This window comes from Lissotriton vulgaris, unplaced genomic scaffold, assembly GCF_964263255.1.
Source record: "Lissotriton vulgaris unplaced genomic scaffold, aLisVul1.2 SCAFFOLD_8639, whole genome shotgun sequence".
Lineage (NCBI taxonomy): Eukaryota > Metazoa > Chordata > Amphibia > Caudata > Salamandridae > Lissotriton > Lissotriton vulgaris.
The window spans coordinates 1-22,208 of record NW_028248320.1 but is presented as its reverse complement, the minus strand read 5'-3'; the positions used below and the strand labels follow the sequence as shown (position 1 = coordinate 22,208).

The 22,208-nt window shown below is 36.9% G+C and overlaps 1 protein-coding gene across 1 annotated transcript; it reads left to right on the top strand.

Moving 5' to 3' along the window:
* Positions 1 to 8,925: 8,925 nt before the first annotated feature.
* Positions 8,926 to 18,743, top strand: LOC147664139 (uncharacterized; the record flags this gene model as incomplete). The annotated part of the gene is made up of 2 exons (XM_086949954.1): positions 8,926 to 9,030; positions 13,101 to 18,743. A coding segment is annotated over exon 2 (5,604 nt), but the record flags the coding sequence as incomplete, so codon positions are not given.
* Between the last annotated feature and the right edge of the window lie 3,465 nt (positions 18,744 to 22,208).

The following is a 22,208-nucleotide window of genomic DNA, read 5'->3' as shown; positions in this document are numbered from 1 at the left end:
CTATATATCAAAGCTCACACGGGCCCTGCAGCACATATACAGCAAAGTCAGTTTTACAGGACATGTGCTTTTTTATTTGTACCGGTTTGGTTGAAAAAGGCACTGTATACTGAGTTTTACTGCACCCGTTTTTACAAGCTTTGCACACAGCGCACCTTTTAAAACCGCCTCCCAAAGCTCCCCAAGTGTCAGAGATAGGTTTTTCCAAAAAGTTGTTAACTAGTCTGTCTGACATAGAAACGAACTTTCTAAAGGTAATGTCAGGTTTTTTGACCACATACTTGCCAATGACGGGATCCCCCGTTATTAGATTCCAGTTCTTGTAAAAGATTTGTCTGATCTCTTTATGTTGTCTGCTAAAGGTGACAATAACTCTAGGTGCAATCAGTTTATTTTTATCAGTTACCCCTTCTTTAGATCTCTCTTTTCTAGTTAGAGCTTCATCCCTGGATATTGTTTGAGATATATTTATAGCTCGTTGAACTGTTCTAACAGAGTAACCACGAGCTAAGAAGCGTTCTTTACTTTCATCCTGTAATTTATGGCACTCTGTTTCTGAACTGCATATCCGCCTAATTCGCAGCATTTCCCCGAAGGGAATGCTGTCAATTAGGTGACGAGGGTGCTGACTAGAGGCATGTAGAATTGTATTCCCTGCCGTGGGCTTCCTGTGCATTCTGGTTGCTAATCTGTCACCTTATACATATACCTCTGTATCTAGAAAAACCACTGTCTTTTCATTTATGCAAGAAGTAAATTCTAGATTTAGGTTGTTTTTGTTAAGTTCTGATATGAAAATCTGCGCTGCTGTCTTTGAACCTCGCCAAATTAGGAACAAGTCATCTATGTACCGTAAGTACATTGGTACATGTTGCCGCATAGGGTCTTCCAAGGGACCGCCTAGGACATGCTCCTCCCAGAGTCCCATGTGGAGGCACGTTAGACTCGGATATATATATATATATATATATATATATATATATATATATATATATATATATATATATATATATATATATATTCACTGAAAAAACCATAGGTTTCACACCAGTTATAGTTAGCTGGAAATTTTACTGATATAAAACCATTGAAATTCCCACGTTATAGTTAGATGGACTCACTATAACTTGCGCGTGCAATGCACTGCTGATGACGTCACATATTACATCACTCATGACATGGTCAGTGACATCACTCATGACATCACTGATGACACCATCCAGTGAATGTGTGTCTTTCTGAAAAATAAATATATTTTATATATGTATATGTAAAAGTTGATGGAAGAATAAATGTTTAAATAAGTGTCTAAATGGATGGTTTTTAAAAATTGATTGGTTAACTGGCTTATTAAGACATCATCAGCAGTGCATTGCACGCACAAGTTATAGTGAGTCCATCTAACTATAACGTGGGAATTTCAATGGTTTTATATCAGTAAAATTTCCAGCTAACTATAACTGGTGTGAAACCTATGGTTTTTTCAGTGAATTTAATAGGTTTTTTAAATGCTAATTCCTAACTATAACTGGTGTGAAACCTATGGTTTTTTCAGTGAATTTCATAGGTTTTTTAAATGCTAATTCCTTTGTATATCGAGTTTCTAACCTATTTTTTTTTTTTACAATTTGCTGTTTTTTTTAAAGTATTCATTTTTTTTTATATAATTTTTTTCTTTTGCGCTCTGGGTGCGCGCTCCGGGAAGCTTTCAGCTAAGCTCTCCGGTAAGCTTTTCCGTGAGCTCATCTGAAAGCGCACCCAGAGCGCAACTGTCGTTCGTGAAAAAAAATATGAATGAAAAGTTAATAATAATGCAAAACATTTCGTACCATACAAATAAAATTAGTTTTTTTTAATAAGGAAAATGATTATGCATTTCTGTAAAAGTTTGATGACGTCACTTCGGCGCGCAACGTAAGTGCCCTCGGAAGCGCCTACGTTCGCGGCGCGTAAACGCACGCAAAAGCGCCTACGATCGCGCCACGTTTGCGCCCCGGAAGCGCCTACGATCGCGCTGCGTAAACGCACCGGAAGTGCTCCGGAGCGCGCAGCGTAAACGCGTCGGGTCATGTGACCCTAAAATAACACTTTTCATTGGTTGCTAACAGTTTTTTTTTACAATGAATGAAATCCCCACCCATTTCCTTCACTTCTTCTTTCACTTTTGTGACTGAAAGACCTGCCTTTTTGCTCTTGCATATTTCTTGGATAATCATAGCTGCCAGACCATCCAGCAGTGAAGATGAGCCTGAATTCATTGATGAAGAGCCTCCTCAGCCGAAGGTCAAAGAGCATTTCATCTGGAAATTTTTTAAGTTTCCAGCAGACCAGAAAAAGGTGAATGCACCAAAAGTAGAGTGCAGGATCTGCAAACAGGTCCTGTCACGGGGTAACCCCCAAACAAAGTACTCTTTTGGCAACTTTACCATGATTCGCCATGTGGAGAGGAGGCACCCCCAGAATTTTGCCCGGGAAAGTGTCAGGGCTCTGGCACAAGAGGTTCCCAGAGATGGGGCCTCTACATCAACCGGAGGAGCAACTTCTTCTGGGAGAGAGCAATCGCAGGAGCAGGTGGCAAACATACAACCTGCATTTAACCATGGGGTCGTCAAATGCAGATACTGCAATCAACTCCTCACCTATGGGGAGCAAAGTGTCCTGCTCATGGTTCGAGCATTGGAGAACCATCGCTGCCCTTCCCACCCCTAATTTTTTTGTTTTCTTTTTGCTCCTGTTGAGCAGTTTCCATTCCCTGTTTTTGTTCCTGTTCAGTTAAAAGAAGAAAACCAAAAGTTCTTTTCAGAACTACCTCCAATTCTCATCAAAGAGCTATATTCTTAAAAAAATGAAGAGTAAGTGAAATATAGTGCATTGATAATTGAAAGGAGAATGAGTAAGAAAGAACAGAAAGGTATGAGAGGTGAAAGGAAGTGAAGTAGGAGGAATGAAAGAAGGTGAGTGTTAGAAAAGAAAGTTATGACACAGTGAATAAACTGGAGGCCTCATTTCTGAAAAGTGACGCATCGCTACGTGAAAACAGCAATGCGTCACTTTTGTGGACGCACTCCTTATGACATTCCAGATATGTCATATTTAATATATGACTAATCAATTCGCAAGGAGTTACAGATATGTCAGTATTTCTGACATATCTGTAAACACAAAAGTAACGCATTGCTGGAGTGCGTCACAAAAGTGACGCAACTCCAGTAATGTGTCCTTTCACATGGAAAAAGCACCATGTGAAAGGTTTGCTGTGAAGCAGGCGCAAGATTTTGGCGCAACAGCATCCTAAAAGTGACGCACTGCGTCATTATTACCAAGCTTTTTGCAGGGGAACACCCCTTCTGCATGCATTATACCTGACGCTATTTTTAAAAAGTGACGCATCTAGGTACATGGGTCACTTTTTAAAACTCTGCGCCACATTATATCTGCATCAGGTATAATGTATGCAGAGGGGGCATTCCCCCGCAAAAAGCTTGATAATAACGACGTACTGAAATCTATGATATTTCTCTGCGTCACTTTTAGGATGCTGTTGCGTCAAAATCTTGCGCCTGCCTCCCGTCACTTTCATGTTTACAGATATGTCAGAAATACTGACGTATCTGTAACTCCTTGCAACATGATTCGTCATACATTAAATATGACACATCTGGAATGTCATAAGGAGTGCGCACAGAAAAGTGACGCATCACACCAGCAGTGTAATAAAATGTGCCTCGTTGCACTATATTTAAAGGACGCAACAGCATCCTAAAAGTGACGCAGTGAAATCTCAAACATTTCACTGCGTCGCTATTACAAAGCTTTTTGCGGGGGAACACCCCCTCTGCATGCATTATACCTCACGCAGATATAATGTGGCGCTTGATTTTAAAAAGTGACCCATCTACCTAGATACGTCACTTTTTAAATATAACGCAACGAGGCACATTTTTTTACACCACTGGTGCGATGCGTCACTTTTTTGTGCGCACTCCTTATGACATTCCAAGTAACGCATTGCTGGAGTGCGTCGCAAAAGTGACGCAACTCCAGTAATGTGTCCTTTCACATGGAAAAAGCACCATGTGAAAGGTCTTGCGTCAGTCTAACACCTGCTGTAAAGCAGGCGCAAGATTTTGACGCAACAGCATCCTAAAAGTGACGCAGTGAAATCTCAAAGATTTCACTGCGTCGCTATTACAAAGCTTTTTGCGGGAGAACACCCCCTCTGCATGCATTATACCTGACGCTATTTTTAAAAAGTGACGCATCTAGGTACATGGGTCACTTTTTAAAACTCTGCGCCACATTATATCTGCGTCAGGTATAATGTATGCAGAGGGGGCATTCCCCCGCAAAAAGCTTGGTAATAACGACGTACTGAAATCTATAAGATTTCTCTGCGTCACTTTTAGGATGCTGTTGCGTCAAAATCTTGCACCTGCCTCGCGTCACTTTTATGTTTACAGATATGTCAGAAATACTGATGTATCTGTAACTCCTTGCAACATGATTCGTCATACATTAAATATGACACATCTGGAATGTCATAAGGAGTGCGCACAGAAAAGTGACGCATCACACCAGCAGTGTAAAAAAATGTGCCTCGTTGCACTATATTTAAAAAGTGACGCATCTAGATAGATGCGTCACTTTTTAAATATTGCATAACAATGCGCATTTTTTTACACCGCTGGTGCGTCACAAAAATTGACGCACAGGAGGCGCAAAACTGGCAGCGCAAGGCCTTCATAAATATGGTCCTGGATTTTCCCCGTGCTTCGCCGGTGCGCGTACCATGCGCTTCCCCCGCGCAAAACGAAAAAAAAAATAAAAAATGTAATGCCCCGCAGGACCCTATTTTAGCCCCTACATCAAACCTAGGGGGTCAGAGGGGGTCTACTCTTCCCCCTTATGGTCATTTGCCCCTTTTTTTTTCAAACCCCTTGTGTCTCGATTTTACCGAGACACAAGATGGCGGCCGCTCCAGACTGTTTAGAATGTTTACAGACACCCAAGAGCCAATCAGCTTCCTGCGCGCAAGTCACGTGTCGCGCCTGGAGCGCACTCCGGTGCGCGCACCGGAGAGCGCCTATAGATATATATATTTTTTGGCACCTAAATTACTCAAAATCCACTGCAGCACATATCTTGAGACATAGCAAAGGCACATCGGGCTACCAGTCCCTTCAATTTTGCCAAGTTTGGTGGAAATCCATTCAGCCGTTCGGGCTAAAAGTAAAATCGACCGCCCTATGGAAATTTACATGGGGAAAACGCGTTTTGGGACCCCCCTTTTATCTCGGCCCCCGCTTGACGTATCCCCCCCAAACTTTCAAGGAAGGACCGGAGCTCGACGAGGCCATTTTCAGGAAATTTTCAGGCAGATTAGTCAACCGGTGCCAAAGTTATTCCAAATAGAATTTTGAGATTTAACATTGAAAAAAATCCTAACTATAACTACCTACTGGCGACCGCCAGTAGGTAATATATATATATATATATATATATATATATATATATATATATATATATATATATATATATATATATATATATATATATATATTACCTACTGGCGGTCGCCAGTAGGTAGTTATAGTTAGGATAATTTTCAATGTTAAATCTCAACATTCTATTTTGAATAACTTTGGCGCCGGTTGACGAATCTGCCTGAAATTTTCAGGAAAATGGTCTCATGGCGGTCCGGTCCTTCCCTGAAAGTTTGGGGGGGATTCGTCAAGCGGGGGCCGAGATAAAAGGGGGGTCCCAAAACGCGTTTTCCCCATGTTAATTTCCATAGGGCGGTCGATTTCACTTTTAGCTCGAACGGCTGAATGGATTTCCACCAAACTTGGCAAAATTGTAGGGACTGGTAGCCCGATGTGCCTTTGCTATGTCTCAAGATATGTGCTTCAGTGGATTTTGAGAAATTAACGTTCAAAAAAATATATATATCTATAGGCGCTCTCCGGTGCGCGCACCGGTGAGCGCTCCCGGCGCGACACGCGACTTGCGCGCAGAAAGCTGATTGGCTCTCAGTTGTCTGTAAACATTCTAAACAGTCCGGAGCGGCCGCCATCTTGTCTATCGGTAAAATCTAGTCATAAGAGGTGGCAAAAACAAAGGGTGGAATTGACCATAAGGGGGCAGGGTAGACCCCCCCTGACCCCCTAGGTTTGATATGGGGGCCATTAAAGGGCCCCGCGGGGCCTCAAATTTTTTTTTTTTTTTTTCGATTTTCGCGGGGGAAGCGCCTGGTGCGCGCACCGGGGAGCGTATCGAGGAGGGTACTATGGAAAAATAATCACTTCAAAAATTGTATGTTTATGAATTGTTTTTTTTTTTATTTTTTTTATTTTATGTAAGTACCTACATGTAGGTACTAATGAAGAGACTTAAATTTAATGTTCACCATCTTCTTTGTAGACATCTTGCATGTTGTTATTGTATTTTTTGTGGTATATGGAATTCATAATATAGTGTGTCTGGAAAGGAGAAACAGATCTTTTAAGCACTCCCTGAGAATTTCTAGGGGATCATGAGTAGTCTATCCTGTTCACTTATGAAAATGAGGTGTAAAATATTCATATGAGATAATATAGTGGGAGAAAGGTAGTAACTATGAGTAAACTTACTATGTAACAGAAAAATAGTTGAACAGTATACTATAAGTCTCACTTTATATTTTAAACATTTTTGGTAATACTTCATGAATTACATATAAAAAAGAATATTGTCTGAAACAATTGAAATTATTAAAGATAAATTTATTCCTCTGATTCTTTTTCATAATTTAATAAAATTTCTAACATAATATTGTCCGGAATTTCCTCATAATTATATGTACATGATTCAATTTCTTCCAAACATTCTATAAACTGTTCATCCAAAGAGTCATCCATGAAATCAACTTCTTTTTTTTCATCTTCTGGTTTTTCCACCTTTACTTTGATAGAAGTATCATTTGCCTTATTTTCTCCTTCCATTTTCTTTCTGAAAATTGCATATAAATTAACTATATTAGTAGAGCTAGTATACCAGAGAAGCCTAACTCAATCCATAACTATTACAGAGAAGTCTATCTCTATCTCTAACTATTAAAGAGGGATAGCATATCACTAACAGAATATTTTTTAAGAAATAAACTTAACGTGTACAATATACTTCCATAATTAGAAGTTACCTTAGAGAAATTAGTTGAAGTTGTCAGTGAAATTTGTTTTCAAGTGTACTTCAGGAAGCAGTAGTCAAAATGGCTGTGTTTCCCTCTCTTCTTTTATATATATTGTTGTACTTAACCAATCAAACGTCAGGAAATAATCGTAGAAAATGAGAGATACTTTTTAATTGGTTGTAAATTCTAACATTACAAGTGTGTTTTTGTCATGTAATTTACCTCAGGATATTTAGACAGGCCTGTAGCCTAAATGTCTCAATGGAATTTCACCAAATTTGGGCAAATGGTAGGGACTGCTATGTAGTAGGGCGTATTCTATATTTGATGAAAGTGTCTCCATTGGGTTTTCCGTAAATTACTTTCCCACCTTTTTTTAACGAGCGCTTAGGGGTGCGCGCTCCTTTACGCGCACTGGCAGCGTTACGGGAGTCCTCCATTTTGTGTTTCGGAACAATCGAGACACAAGATGGAGGGTAAACAATGTTCGGAATGGATAGAAGGGGGAACTGTAGAGACTTCTTGACCCTCTAGGTTTTCTGAGGGGGGCTTAGGAGGCTCATAAACGTAAAAAAAAAAAAAAAAATTCTTTAATTTTTCGCGGGGGTAGCGCCTGGTGCGCGCACCTTTAAGCGTACCCGAAAGCGTACTTTGGTGAAAAATAGTGAAAAAAGTTAGAAAAAAATAAACGCTTTGAATGATCAGAGTTAGGGTAGCTCTGAAAAGAGCTTTTGGGTTCTGTGGTTGATTTAGGTACCTACAAGTAGGTTCCAATACACATTCTTAAATTCAGGAGGAATATTCTATTCCCCTCATCTGAGAAGTGCACTCCATCTCCTCTGTAGATGTCTTGCATGTTGTAACGCAAGTTATTATTGTATAATGAACCCATTCCATAGTCTCTCATGTAAGCAGAAACAGATTTATTTACATGTTTCCGTGCTTTCTCAAATTGTGGACCAAATTGGTTGGACCAGTTCCATTTCTGTCTTTGGCATATATTGGAATATACCAAGGCAGTGTGGGGAAAAAGTATCATCAATTGATGAAAGGTGTCCTTTAATAGCATTTCCAGACCTACCCCAGTTAATGTGCCTAGATCGTTTCCACCACAGTGCACAATTATAAGGTCAGGTTCTGGCAGATGCAAAAAGGTTTTCACCAATGGTATCAATTGGTGACATTTTAATCCTCTGTGGCCAATCCACTTGATTTCCACATTTGATAAATCAAGGTTATGAAAATTTCTGCTAGCTGCATACCTTTGAGCCCAGTGGATGTAGCTATGTCCAATAACCCAAACAGAGTACATGATGTGAGAAGGTTCTGGTCCAGTCAGATGAAGTGTGGGAATGAAATGGCAGTTGGAACAGTAGGAGTTCACAAAAAAATAATTGTGGAGTTTCTGTGCTCTTGAATCACTAGCAATGATTGGTGGATTCAGATAGTTGAAAACTGAAAGTTAGGGTGTATGGTTATGTTGTGTGAAAGAAGCAATTTGAATGGTTTAAAAAAAGTCACCAAAAGCAAAAATACCCTGTATAGGCTGCTGTATTGACAGGTCAAACATCCTTGCTGAGTTAATTTGCAACATTGTAAGATAAACTTTTGAACCTTACAGTTCAGTTAGGAGGGAGTTGCTATGGTAACAGATAGAAAGGTTTGAGAGGGGGATGGGTGTTGGTTTGAAAATAGTGAGGGAAGAGTTTTCATTGGTTGAATTAAGGCATATGTGTACAAAGATAGAGATTTTCTATGCCAGTCTTGGTTTCAGTGTATTGAGAGCACACCTTCTCCTCTGCTAAAGAAAAATTGGTGTGTGTGTCTGACACTGTTTTCAATCTCCAAAAGCATTTCTAAAGGTAAGTAATGATTCATTTAATTTAGATAGAGATTTATTTTCTCTATGGAGAATATTTGGAAGCAGATAGTTATGTTTTAGAAGTGAAATTGTATGTTAGTATATAAGTCCTGCGCAGTGTTTTTTACATGTTATTTAAAAATCGATTTTGGGTGCAAATGAATGGTATTTTTATTTGGCCTTTTTTATGATTGCCATGTGCAGTTGATGCATGACTTTAAACATGGGTAATAAGTGATGCACTGGTGGCGCCAGGCTTTTATAAATGAGGCCCTGACTTTGTTTGATGATATTGAGTGGTTGTAGTTAGGTTCTGTGCAGTGTTTCTTACATGTTATTGAAAAATCGATTTTTGGGTGCAATTGATTGGTATATGTATTTGGCCCTTATTTATGAATGCCATGTGCAGCTGATGCATGACTTTAAACATGGGTAATAAGTGACGCACTGGTGGCGCAAGGCTTTCATAAATAAGGCCCTGACTTTGTTTGATGATATTGAGTGGTTGTACTTAGGTTCTGTGCAGTGTTCCTTACATGTTATTCAAAAATCGATTTTTGGGTGCAATTGATTGGTATATGTATTTGGCCCTTATTTATGATTGCCATGTGAAACTGATGCATGATTTTAAACATGGGTAATAAGTGACGCACTGGTGGCGCAAGGCTTTCATAAATAAGGCCCTGACTTTGTTTGATGATATTGATTGGTTGTACTTAGGTTCTGCGCCGTGTTTCTTACATGTTATTGAAAAATCGATTTTTGGGTGCAATTGATTAGTATATGTATTTTGCCCTAATTTATGATTGCCATGTGCAACTGATGCATGACTTTAAACATGGGTAATAAGTGACGCACTGGTGGCGCAAGGCTTTCATAAATAAGGCCTGACTTTGTTTGATGATATTGAGTGGTTGTACTTAGGTTCTGTGCAGTGTTCCTTACATGTTATTCAAAAATCGATTTTTGGGTGCAATTGATTGGTATATGTATTTGGCCCTTATTTATGATTGCCATGTGCAGCTGATGCATGACTTTAAACATGGGTAATAAGTGACGCACTGGTGGCGCAAGGCTTTCATAAATAAGGCTCTGACTTTGTTTGATGATATTGATTGGTTGTACATAGGTTCTGTGCAGTGTTCCTTACATGTTATTCAAAAATCGATTTTTGGGTGCAATTGATTGGTATATGTATTTGGCCCTTATTTATGATTGCCATGTGCAACTGATGCATGACTTTAAACATGGGTAATAAGTGACGCACTGGTGGCGCAAGGCTTTCATAAATAAGGCCTGACTTTGTTTGATGATATTGAGTGGTTGTACTTAGGTTCTGTGCAGTGTTCCTTACATGTTATTCAAAAATCGATTTTTGGGTGCAATTGATTGGTATATGTATTTGGCCCTTATTTATGATTGCCATGTGAAACTGATGCATGATTTTAAACATGGGTAATAAGTGACGCACTGGTGGCGCAAGGCTTTCATAAATAAGGCCCTGACTTTGTTTGATGATATTGAGTGGTTGTACTTAGGTTTTGCGCAGTGTTTCTTACATGTTATTCAAAAATCGATTTTTGGGTGCAATTGATTGGTATATGTATTTGGCCCTTATTTATGATTGCCATGTGCAACTGATGCATGACTTTAAACATGGGTAATAAGTGACGCACTGGTGGCGCAAGGCTTTCATAAATAAGGCCTGACTTTGTTTGATGATATTGAGTGGTTGTACTTAGGTTCTGTGCAGTGTTCCTTACATGTTATTCAAAAATCGATTTTTGGGTGCAATTGATTGGTATATGTATTTTGCCCTAATTTATGATTGCCATGTGCAGCTGATGCATGACTTTAAACATGGGTAATACGTGACGCACTGGTGGCGCAAGGCTTTCATAAATAAGGCCTGACTTTGTTTGATGATATTGAGTGGTTGTACTTAGGTTCTGTGCAGTGTTCCTTACATGTTATTCAAAAATCGATTTTTGGGTGCAATTGATTGGTATATGTATTTGGCCCTTATTTATGATTGCCATGTGCAACTGATGCATGACTTTAAACATGGGTAATAAGTGACGCACTGGTGGCGCAAGGCTTTCATAAATAAGGCCTGACTTTGTTTGATGATATTGAGTGGTTGTACTTAGGTTCTGTGCAGTGTTCCTTACATGTTATTCAAAAATCGATTTTTGGGTGCAATTGATTGGTATATGTATTTGGCCCTTATTTATGATTGCCATGTGCAGCTGATGCATGACTTTAAACATGGGTAATAAGTGACGCACTGGTGGCGCAAGGCTTTCATAAATAAGGCTCTGACTTTGTTTGATGATATTGATTGGTTGTACATAGGTTCTGCACAGTGTTTCTTACATGTTATTCAAAAATCGATTTTTGGGTGCAATTGATTGGTATATGTATTTGGCCCTTATTTATGATTGCCATGTGCAGCTGATGCATGACTTTAAACATGGGTAATAAGTGACGCACTGGTGGCGCAAGGCTTTCATAAATAAGGCCTGACTTTGTTTGATGATATTGAGTGGTTGTACTTAGGTTCTGTGCAGTGTTCCTTACATGTTATTCAAAAATCGATTTTTGGGTGCAATTGATTGGTATATGTATTTGGCCCTTATTTATGATTGCCATGTGAAACTGATGCATGATTTTAAACATGGGTAATAAGTGACGCACTGGTGGCGCAAGGCTTTCATAAATAAGGCCCTGACTTTGTTTGATGATATTGATTGGTTGTACTTAGGTTCTGCGCCGTGTTTCTTACATGTTATTGAAAAATCGATTTTTGGGTGCAATTGATTGGTATATGTATTTTGCCCTAATTTATGATTGCCATGTGCAACTGATGCATGACTTTAAACATGGGTAATAAGTGACGCACTGGTGGCGCAAGGCTTTCATAAATAAGGCCCTGACTTTGTTTGATGATATTGAGTGGTTGTACTTAGGTTCAGCGCCGTGTTTCTTACATGTTATTGAAAAATCGATTTTTGGGTGCAATTGATTGGTATATGTATTTGGCCCTTATTTATGATTGCCATGTGCAACTGATGCATGATTTTAAACATGGGTAATAAGTGACCCACTGGTGGCGCAAGGCTTTCATAAATAAGGCCCTGACTTTGTTTGATGATATTGAGTGGTTGTACTTAGGTTCTGCGCCGTGTTTCTTACATGTTATTGAAAAATCGATTTTTGGGTGCAATTGATTGGTATATGTATTTGGCCCTTATTTATGATTGCCATGTGCAGCTGATGCATGACTTTAAACATGGGTAATAAGTGACGCACTGGTGGCGCAAGGCTTTCATAAATAAGGCCCTGACTTTGTTTGATGATATTGATTGGTTGTACATAGGTTCTGCGCCGTGTTTCTTACATGTTATTGAAAAATCGATTTTTGGGTGCAATTGATTGGTATATGTATTTGGCCCTTATTTATGATTGCCATGTGCAACTGATGCATGACTTTAAACATGGGTAATAAGTGACACACTGGTGGCGCAAGGCTTTCATAAATAAGGCCCTGACTTTGTTTGATGATATTGATTGGTTGTACATAGGTTCTGCACAGTGTTTCTTACATGTTATTCAAAAATCGATTTTTGGGTGCAATTGATTGGTATATGTATTTGGCCCTTATTTATGATTGCCATGTGCAGCCGATGCAAAACTTTAAACATGGGTAATAAGTGACGCACTGGTGGCGCAAGGCCTTTATAAATCAGACCCTGACTTTGTTTGATGATATTGAGTGGTTGTACTTAGGTTTTGCGCAGTGTTTCTTACATGTTATTGAAAAATCGATTTTTGGGTGCAATTGATTGGTATTTGCATTTGGCCCTTATTTATGAATGCCATGTGCAGCTGATGCTTGACTTTAAACATGGGTAATAAGTGACGCACTGGTGGCGCAAGGCCTTTAAAAATAAAGCCATGTGTTGCTATTGTATAAACTTAAATATGTTGCAATTTATTGTTTATATTGTTTGCTTTTTAACATTACTTTGTTGTTTGCTAATAGTGGTCTTTCATGTGTTTTTTTAACAGAACAACAGATTCAAATCAACTTCTGAAAAGGAAGCAAAAATGCCTTCAAGGCAAAGAAATATCAAAAATACCATACGGAAAAGGAGAACATCAACAACAGAGTTTATGGAATCCTCTTCAACAACTACTTCAAAAAACACCAGAAAAGCTTCTGGTAAGCCAATTAAGTCTTTTCTTCGCAACATATGTCGTAGGAAAAAAAATGAAATTGCTAATGTGAATATACAGAAAAAGTCAACAAATCTAAAAAGGAAAGAGAAGCCCACAAAAAATGTTTCCATTGGACCAGGAGAGAAGAGAATGGTTAGCAATAGAAGGGTAAATGTTTTTAGGGACATTCGTAGGCGAATGTTTCGCAATAGGGTAGTTTTAAATTTGCTAAAAAATGAAAAGAAAAGTAAACTAAAAGCTGCTTTTTACAAGAAAAAGAAAAGTGTAGAAAAGATTGTTGATCAGGCTTTTGAAGTTAAGAAAAAATTATTTATTTTAATAATCAATAGAATTAGGATACTTAATAAGGCAATGGATGTTTTCAAATCGAACAGTAGATGGAAAAGAATTATTAATCGGAGTAATTTTTGTGAAGTATTTTCTGGTGAATGGATGCATAGTTCAAGTTCTGAGCCTTTTTTTAATGAGGAGAGTTACTTTCAGGAAAATGATTTGGTGCATGCAGTTGACACCAGTGGTCGTGCATATGAGGTGAAAGATAGTTGTGTGATGGAAAAAGAGAAACTTGTATCTAGAGATGCAGAAGAGGTCTTAGCTGATGAAGTTTTAGGGAGACGTACTAAGGGTCCAGTGTACACATGGAAATGCAGTAGTATTTGTAGTGTGCGACAGGAATCAATTGATTTGCTTCGAAATTTCTTACGTACATATAGTAAAAAAAGTCTCAAACAAAAAATGAAGATCCTGCAAGAGTTAGATCCTTGCAGAGTGAGAGAAAGCACAGGTTTGCAAGGGCATTCACTAGCATGTCTTTCTAGAAAAGTTTGTCGGAGTGTTTTTCATCATTTTAGGATGTTAGCAGTGCATCATAATAACGTAAGGAAATTAGTGAGGAAGTTGTATTATGCAAAAAGTCCTGCACTTAAGCTTAAACAGTTAAATAGTGCTCTTTTGCATGGATCTGAAGTGGATGTGAAGACTATTTGTGAAGAAATTGAGTTTTGTTATTTTGGGAACAAAGAGGACAGTGTAGAAATAGATATAGTAATGGATGGTAATGCAGAAGATAATGGACAAATTTCAAGTATTGAAAAGTTTGATGAGGAAATTATCAAGTTTAAGGTGAAATCAAGTGAGAGGCCTAATGTAACTTGTGTGTGTTGTCGACGGACTCATTATAAAATTCAGACTAGGTTAGTTGATTTATATGCAAAAAGTGAATTGGAAAATAATAGTGAATGGGAGGATTTTGTAAGTTATTTGTTGGTGGAGAATTCTTTTGATTTGAGTTTGGATCAGCGTATTTGCACTTATTGTTTGAAAAAATTAAATGAAAATAGAATGCCTGCAAGAGCAGTTTATAATAATCTTCAGTTGATAGATATTCCTTCTGAATTGATGGATCTAAATACTTATGAATCTATTTTGATTCAATGTGTCCATCCTTTTCAGGCTATTGTTCGCATGGAGCCTAAGACAGGGAAATTGCCTCCATCAGATTTACTGAGAGGATTAAAGGGAAGAGTTGTTTATTTGCCTCTAGATGTAAAGAAAAATATTAATACAATTGGTGTAGAAAGAGTAGAAGAAGATCCTTTAGTTATTCTAGTTAATGGGGTTCCAACAAAGAGTAAGAAAATTTGGCAAGATTTAGTGGATGTTAAAAAAGTCAAGAAGGCAACGTTGTATTTAGTTAAAAACAATGAGTACTACAAACATGTAAGTGTTGGAGTAGAGGAAACAGCTACAGAAGAAGATAGTGATTCTTCAGTTGGTCAAATTGAAAAAGTTGATGTGTCTAGAACTGAAGAAATATATGAACATTATACTGTTCATCCTTTGCATTCCAAAGAAGTAATGGGAAATGCAATTGACTTGTTTCAAATGAAGGCAGCAAAAGGAAGTCCCATTAGTGTATGGGAAGAAAGTTTGGAAGCTCGTTGTTTTCCACAATTATTTCCAACAGGTTGTGGTGGACGATATGATGATCGACCAGTTCAAATTCCTGCAGCTGAATACCGGACTCTAAGATTATATGCAGAAGATCCAAGGTTTCGTCAATGCATTCCATATTTATTTCATCTACTGTTTGAAAGTGATTTGTCTGGGCTTTCTTATGCAGTTAATCATATATTAAAAAGTGGACCTCATTTGCAAAATGTATGTGCAAGGGACTTTATGGAGAAAGTTAATCTGCAAGACAGTATTTTGGAATCTCAGCTAATCAATCTCATGGCATGTCAACGTGGAACCAACGAGTATTGGTTTCGTCGTCATGGAGAATTGAAATGTATGCTAAGAAACTTAGGAACTCCTACATGGTTCCTCACTCTTAGCTGTGCTGAGTATGCCTGGGACGATTTACTTCAATTTCTACGAGAGGCAAATGAAAACATACCAAATATAGAATTGAAAACACCAGGAGAACTGTGTTCTTTAGATCCAGTGAATGTTTGCAGATATTTTAATCATAGATTTGAAGCTATGATGTCTTTTATTACCAACAAAAAAAATCCTCCCCTTGGAGAGGTTTTGGATTTCTTTTGGAGGAAGGAATATCAAGCGAGAGGTGCTCCTCATATACATATGTTGTTGTGGATTAAAGATGCACCCAAATTTGGATCAGATTCAGATGAAACAGTGATGAGTTTCATTGAAGAGTATTCAACATGTGCTGTTCCAAAATCTACTGAAGAAAACAATTTAAGGCAACAAGTTTTACGTTTTCAATCTCATCGTTGTGGAAAGTACTGTCGTCGAAAATTTAAAAACAAGGAAAAGTACTACACGAAATGTCGTTTTGCATTTCCTCGACCAGTGATTTCTAAAGGAAGAGTAAATAATTTGATGTCATCTCTACGACATACTGTGACGAGAAAATCTCCCAAAAACACATATAATTTGAAAAGAAATGAAGAATCTAAGTACATCAACGATTACAACCCAGTGATTTTGTCCATGTGGAATGCTAACATGGATATTCAGTTCGTTGCTGACAACTCTATTGCTGTGGCTCGATATGTGACATCTTACATCACCAAAAAAGAAAAGACAGAACTGAAGGAAATGTGGGAGGACATTTCACATGAAAAGAGTCTAAGCAAGAAATTATACAGTTTCAGTCTGAAGATGTTGTCGCATCGAGAAATTGGAGCATATGAATGTTCTGATCGGTTATCATCAGCAAGTCTCTATGCCAAATCAAGAACAATCATTTGGGTGAGTCTTGGTCTTGCTGCAACACGAAACCGAGTTTTGAAATCTGTACAAGAAATTGAATATTTGGCGGAAAAAGAACCAAACAGTACAGATATTTTGAAGACAAATATGTTGGATACATACTATCCAAATAGAAGTACTCACCTTGAGAACACATGTTTGTATGAAGTTCTTCAAAACTACAGTTATAAGAGGAACATCACAGAAGATATCAATAATGGAAAATATGCACTCATTGGCTATGAAGGATGTCTAGTGAAGCAGAAAAAAGGCCATTTGATTAATCATCGAAAATTGAGTTGTGAAGTTCCAGACAAAAGAGAATTTTACTATTTAGCTCTTTTGCAACTCTTTAAGCCATGGCGTACAGAAGAGGAACTACTTGGAGATTTTCTCTGTTATGAAGACTCTTTTAATGCAACTAAGGATACCATAGAATGTCCTATTTTTCTAAATTATCTGCAAATGTTGAATGAAGAAATGGAGCAAGAAACCACAATTGCTGAAGAGATAGCTAGAAACAGTTCTCAAGATAGTCAGAGTTCTACTTCATTGAGCCAGGATCCACTAGGAGGACCAATTATCCAAAATGAAGCTGCCACTGCCATGGATGAGGTGGAAAGAGCTATGGAACAAGCTCAAGAGGATGGAGTTAACTTAGAAGATTTGGTAACGCAACTAAACATTGAGCAGAAAAAGATATATGATGAAGTCACAGAGCAGATTGAACATGGATTCAGACATGAGAAAAAAGAGTGCTCATGTATATTATTTGACCCTGTCCGACTGTATGTAAGTGGAGAAGCGGGGACAGGAAAAAGTTTTCTAATTAAAGCCGTTGCAAGTTATCTGCAGAAAAGGACTGATTCACCACTGTCTTGTGTTGTAACTGCTCCAACTGGTCTGGCAGCACATAACATTAAAGGGATTACTCTACATCGTTTATTGATGCTGCCAGTTGAACATGATAATAAATTGCATTACAACAAGCTATCTGGAGATGCGTGTTCTGAAGTTTCAAGAGTCTTGAAGAAAATGAAACTTCTTATCATAGATGAAGTAAGCATGGTCTCAAATCTAATGCTTGCTTTTGTGCATTTGAGAATGCAAGAAATTCTTAAAACAGACTATGATGTGTTATTTGGAGGAAAACACATTATTGTTTTTGGAGATCTATTGCAGTTGACTCCAGTAAAAGGACAACCAGTGTTTAAAATGCTCACGCATGAAGATACCAGGAAGTCCCTTGGAAGCATTGGAAATGTTAATATATGGCTAAATTTTAAATATGCTGAACTGCTTCAAAATATGCGACAGGCCAAGGATGAAGATTATAAAAATATTCTACAAGATGTAAGAATTGGAAAAATGACTGAGAAAGGGAAAAAAGCTTTGCATAGTCGATTAATTTCAAATTTGTATGCAAATGAAAACATTCTTCCAGAGAATATTTTTAAAAAAATGACTGAGAAGAAATCTGGGATATGTTTGATGCCAACTCTGCAAGAATGTTCCATCTTCAATCAAAAAATGTTAGACTTAGAAAATGAAGAGATTGTGAAACTGGAAGCAATAGATAAAATAGAGCATATGGGTGCAACAATTGTTTTGTCAGAAAATTTGAAAACTAAATTGCATTCATTGGAGAAAAGTATTTCAAAAACAGCTGGTTTTGAAAAGACTCTGAATGTGTGTTTAAATTGTCGTATCATTTTGAGAAGGAATTTAAATGTTGAAAGCGGTCTGGTAAATGGAGCAATGGGTTATGTTGTTGATTTTGTGAATTACAGAAATAGAGATGGAATTGAATTTTTAAAAATAAAATTTGATGGCATTGAACAAGTACAACAAATAAGTCGTTGTTCTGCTAGATTTTTACTTGTAAAAGACTTATATGTTCGCCGAAAACAGTTTCCTGTTTGTTTGGCGTATGCAGTGACAATTCATAAATCTCAAGGTTTAAGTGTAGATAGTGCATTGGTGAACATTGGAAGATCTGTGTTTAAAGAGGGTATGGCATATGTGGCATTATCTCGAGTCAGAACTTTATCAGGATTGTACTTGATTGCGTGTGATGAGACAAAGATTTCTGCCGATCTAGATTGTGTTAAAGAATACAATAGGTTAAGAAGAGAGTATGCTCCACATTTGCCTCAATATCCTCTGTTTGAAAAACGTGTGGTAGGCCGAAAAAGAAGAAATGAGGATAATTGTAGTGAGGTAGTTGCAAAAAGACAAAAAGTAGAGAAAACTGTAATTGAAAACAGGAAGAAAAAGAATTGTGGAGAAAATGTTGTTGGATTTCAGTTTGAAAACAGTTCTGGTGTCAACTGCTATGCTAATGTAGTGGTTAATGTTGTTTTTTTTCTTAAAAGTTTACAAGAACAGATTGTTGAAAATCGGGATCAAAGATTGTGTGGTTTATTGAATTCTGTGTTTCAGAAATGTAGCAGTGTTACAGCACAAATAGAAAGTGTAACAGAAATTCGAAATATTTTAGATTTGTGTTCTGGTCAAGATAAATTTTCACAGAACATTCAGCAGGATTGTCAGGAATTTTTAATGTATATGTTTGGTGTTTTGGAAGATGAAGGTGTATAGATGTAGATAATCTTTTCAGTCTTTCTTATCAATGGCAGCATGACTGCCACAATTGTAGTTTATCAAGTACTACTACAATAGACACTGAAAGATTTATATATTTGACTTTACCAGACTGTAAATCAGTGTCTTTTAAAAATCTAGTTAAAGCAGCAGATCATAATATGGTGTGTACCCAATGTAACTGTACAATGCTGTCCACATTATTTATACAAAGGTATGGGCAGTATATTATTTTAGTTTTCCAACGATGTAGACCTGATGGAACTAAATTGACAACTTCTATCAAAAATTTTGTGGCTTCTCAGTTATCAATTTCTGGAAGGACCTTTACAACTGAAGCTATTATTTATCATGATGGATCTTCGACCACCTCAGGACATTATACATGCTACTTAAAATCTGAAAATGGATGGAGTTACTGCAATGATTCTCATTTAACTTATAAACAACGTTTGCCTTATGACTCTACAAATTCTTATCTAGTGTTTTTAAAACCAAAGTTTTAGTAAAGGGAATTGGCCTTTGAAGACGGGAATAGTTAATAAAAGTTAGTTAGTTAGTTAGTTAATCTAATATTTGAAATTATTTATCTCATGTAGATACTTTAAGTGGATCTCAAAGTAAAAAATACTGATATATCTGACACAAATTGGCCGTGAGGAAAATGTAAGATATGATGTTGTTAGAAGTTGATGAAATCGAAGTTATAGAGCACAGCAGACTTTTTTTCACCAAAAGGACCTTCACTATCTGCAATCTCATGTAGATACTTTAAGTGGATCTCAAAGTAAAAAATACTGATATATCTGACACAAATTGGCCGTGAGGAAAGTGTAACATATGATGTTGTTAGATCTTTTTTCATAGGAAGTCGATGAAATGGAAGTTATAGAGCACAGCAGACTTTTTTCCACCAAAAGGACCTTCACTATCTGCAATTTGGTCTCACGGAAAAGTAAGTGAATCAAAGATTAGTGTACTTATATGAGATGTATGTTTGAATGGGTTTTTTAAACACAATCTTTTAGATTGTGTTTTTTTTTTCCCGCTGTTATATGATGAAGACTTTGATCTCACTAATTTAAGTGAAATTCAATATATTCTGAGAACAGCAAAAATAAATAATGTAACATATTGTAGAAGTTATTGTGTAGTTTGCATTGTGTAATTTATATTGTGTTCACATTGTCTTATACTCATTTTCTTTTTCACCCTTATTTACCTCTCTTTACTAATTTACACTCTTTTTTCATCGCTGTTTCTTTAGTGCACTTCATTCACAACTTCTTAATCTAATAGGAACTGTCTGCATTTCCTCTGTTCCTTCCACCACTTTTTATCTTTTTCATATTCTCACAGTACCACTGCTTTAGTTTCCTAACCCTCTCTTTCTTTTTCTCCTTTTTTTTTCTTTCGCATCCATTGTACTGTAGTTCACTTAGTTCTTCCTTTTGTCTTTCTGTGTACTTACTCTCTCACTCCTGTTTTATCCATCGTTCTATACTAACTTCATTCCTTTCATCCCTTCACTCTGTTACTTTACTTCACTCACTCTCAATCATCTTCTATTCCTCTTTTTTATTTATAGTTTCTCAATCAGACTTCTCTCCTTTTCACTCATTTTTCTTTTATTTTCTTATCTTTACTGATTTTGATTTGATATCTTACATTCTTTTAGTATCTTATTTACCTTTAGGAATTTGTTCTCTTTCTATTTCTTTTTCCTTTTTTTTTCTCTTTCTACATTACTTTCTTTCTGTTTTTGTATCCTTCACTATTGCATCATTTCTTAGTAAACTTTTGTAGATTTTTAAACCTCATGAACTGTTGTTTCTATTTTATTATATATTTTTAAGAAATTATAACGTGTTTTTTCTTTTATCTTTCATAGATACAAGTTTGCATTGATTATATGGTAAGTGTGTTTACAAAATCTTTTTTGTTATCACCTTTTGTTTTATTTTCACATATTTTTCTGTCACCCTACCGCACCCCTATTTCCTTACTTTGCTTCCCTCACTTATTCTTTTGTTCCATGTTTACTTCCGACCACATTCAATTTCTTTCAGTACTTCTGCCTATGCACACTCCTTCACTTACCTTTTTTACTGGTTCACTTAGTCCCTTTGTGACAGTCCTTCTTTTACTCTCTCTCTTGTTTGTCTCTATTACTCCCCATGTGTTACCCTTATTCACTTACATGTACCCTCTTTCACCCCTTTTTACTTATATTCACTGATATTTACTTTCCCTCAATCACTGCTATTCTTTTCCTCTGATTCCGTCACTACCTGACATTCCCATACTTAACTGTCCTTCTTTTTACTTTCAACATCCATTTACAATCTCCCTTAACCTCTGCTTTAGTCTTCTTCCTATTTCTTCTTTCTTTTGCTCCCTTATTCATTTTTCTTTTCTCAGTTACTTCCTTTTACACTTTTTATCTGTCTTACTATCTATTACACAGTCCCTCCTTCATTTTTTTTTTCTTTTTTTTTGTTAGTGCGCTGACGGTACGCGCACCGGTGCGCGCACCGAAAGCGAAATATAAAAAAAAATATTTTAAATTAAAAATATTATCTCAATATACATTATAGTGTTCATTTTTACAAAAACATACTTTAGCAATTCACTAAAAACACATAGGTATGAGTCTGTATAAAAAGTTAGGAATTAGCATTAAAAAAACCTATGAAATTCACTGAAAAAACCAAAGGTTTCACACCAGTTATAGTTAGGAATTAGCATTTAAAAACCTATGAAATTCACTGAAAAACCATAGGTTTCACACCAGTTATAGTTAGGAATTAGCATTTAAAAAACCTATTAAATTCACTGAAAAAACCATAGGTTTCACACCAGTTATAGTTAGCTGGAAATTTTACTGATATAAAACCATTGAAATTCCCACGTTATAGTTAGTCGGACTCACTATAACTTGCGCGTGCAATGCACTGCTGATGACATCACATATTACATCACTCATGACATGGTCAGTGACATCACTCATGACACCATCCTTGTGACATAGTGACAGACCTCCTTTCACTATAATGTAACCCTTGAGACACATATTCAAAAATAGAAACTGAAATTTTTAATAAAATGGAGATA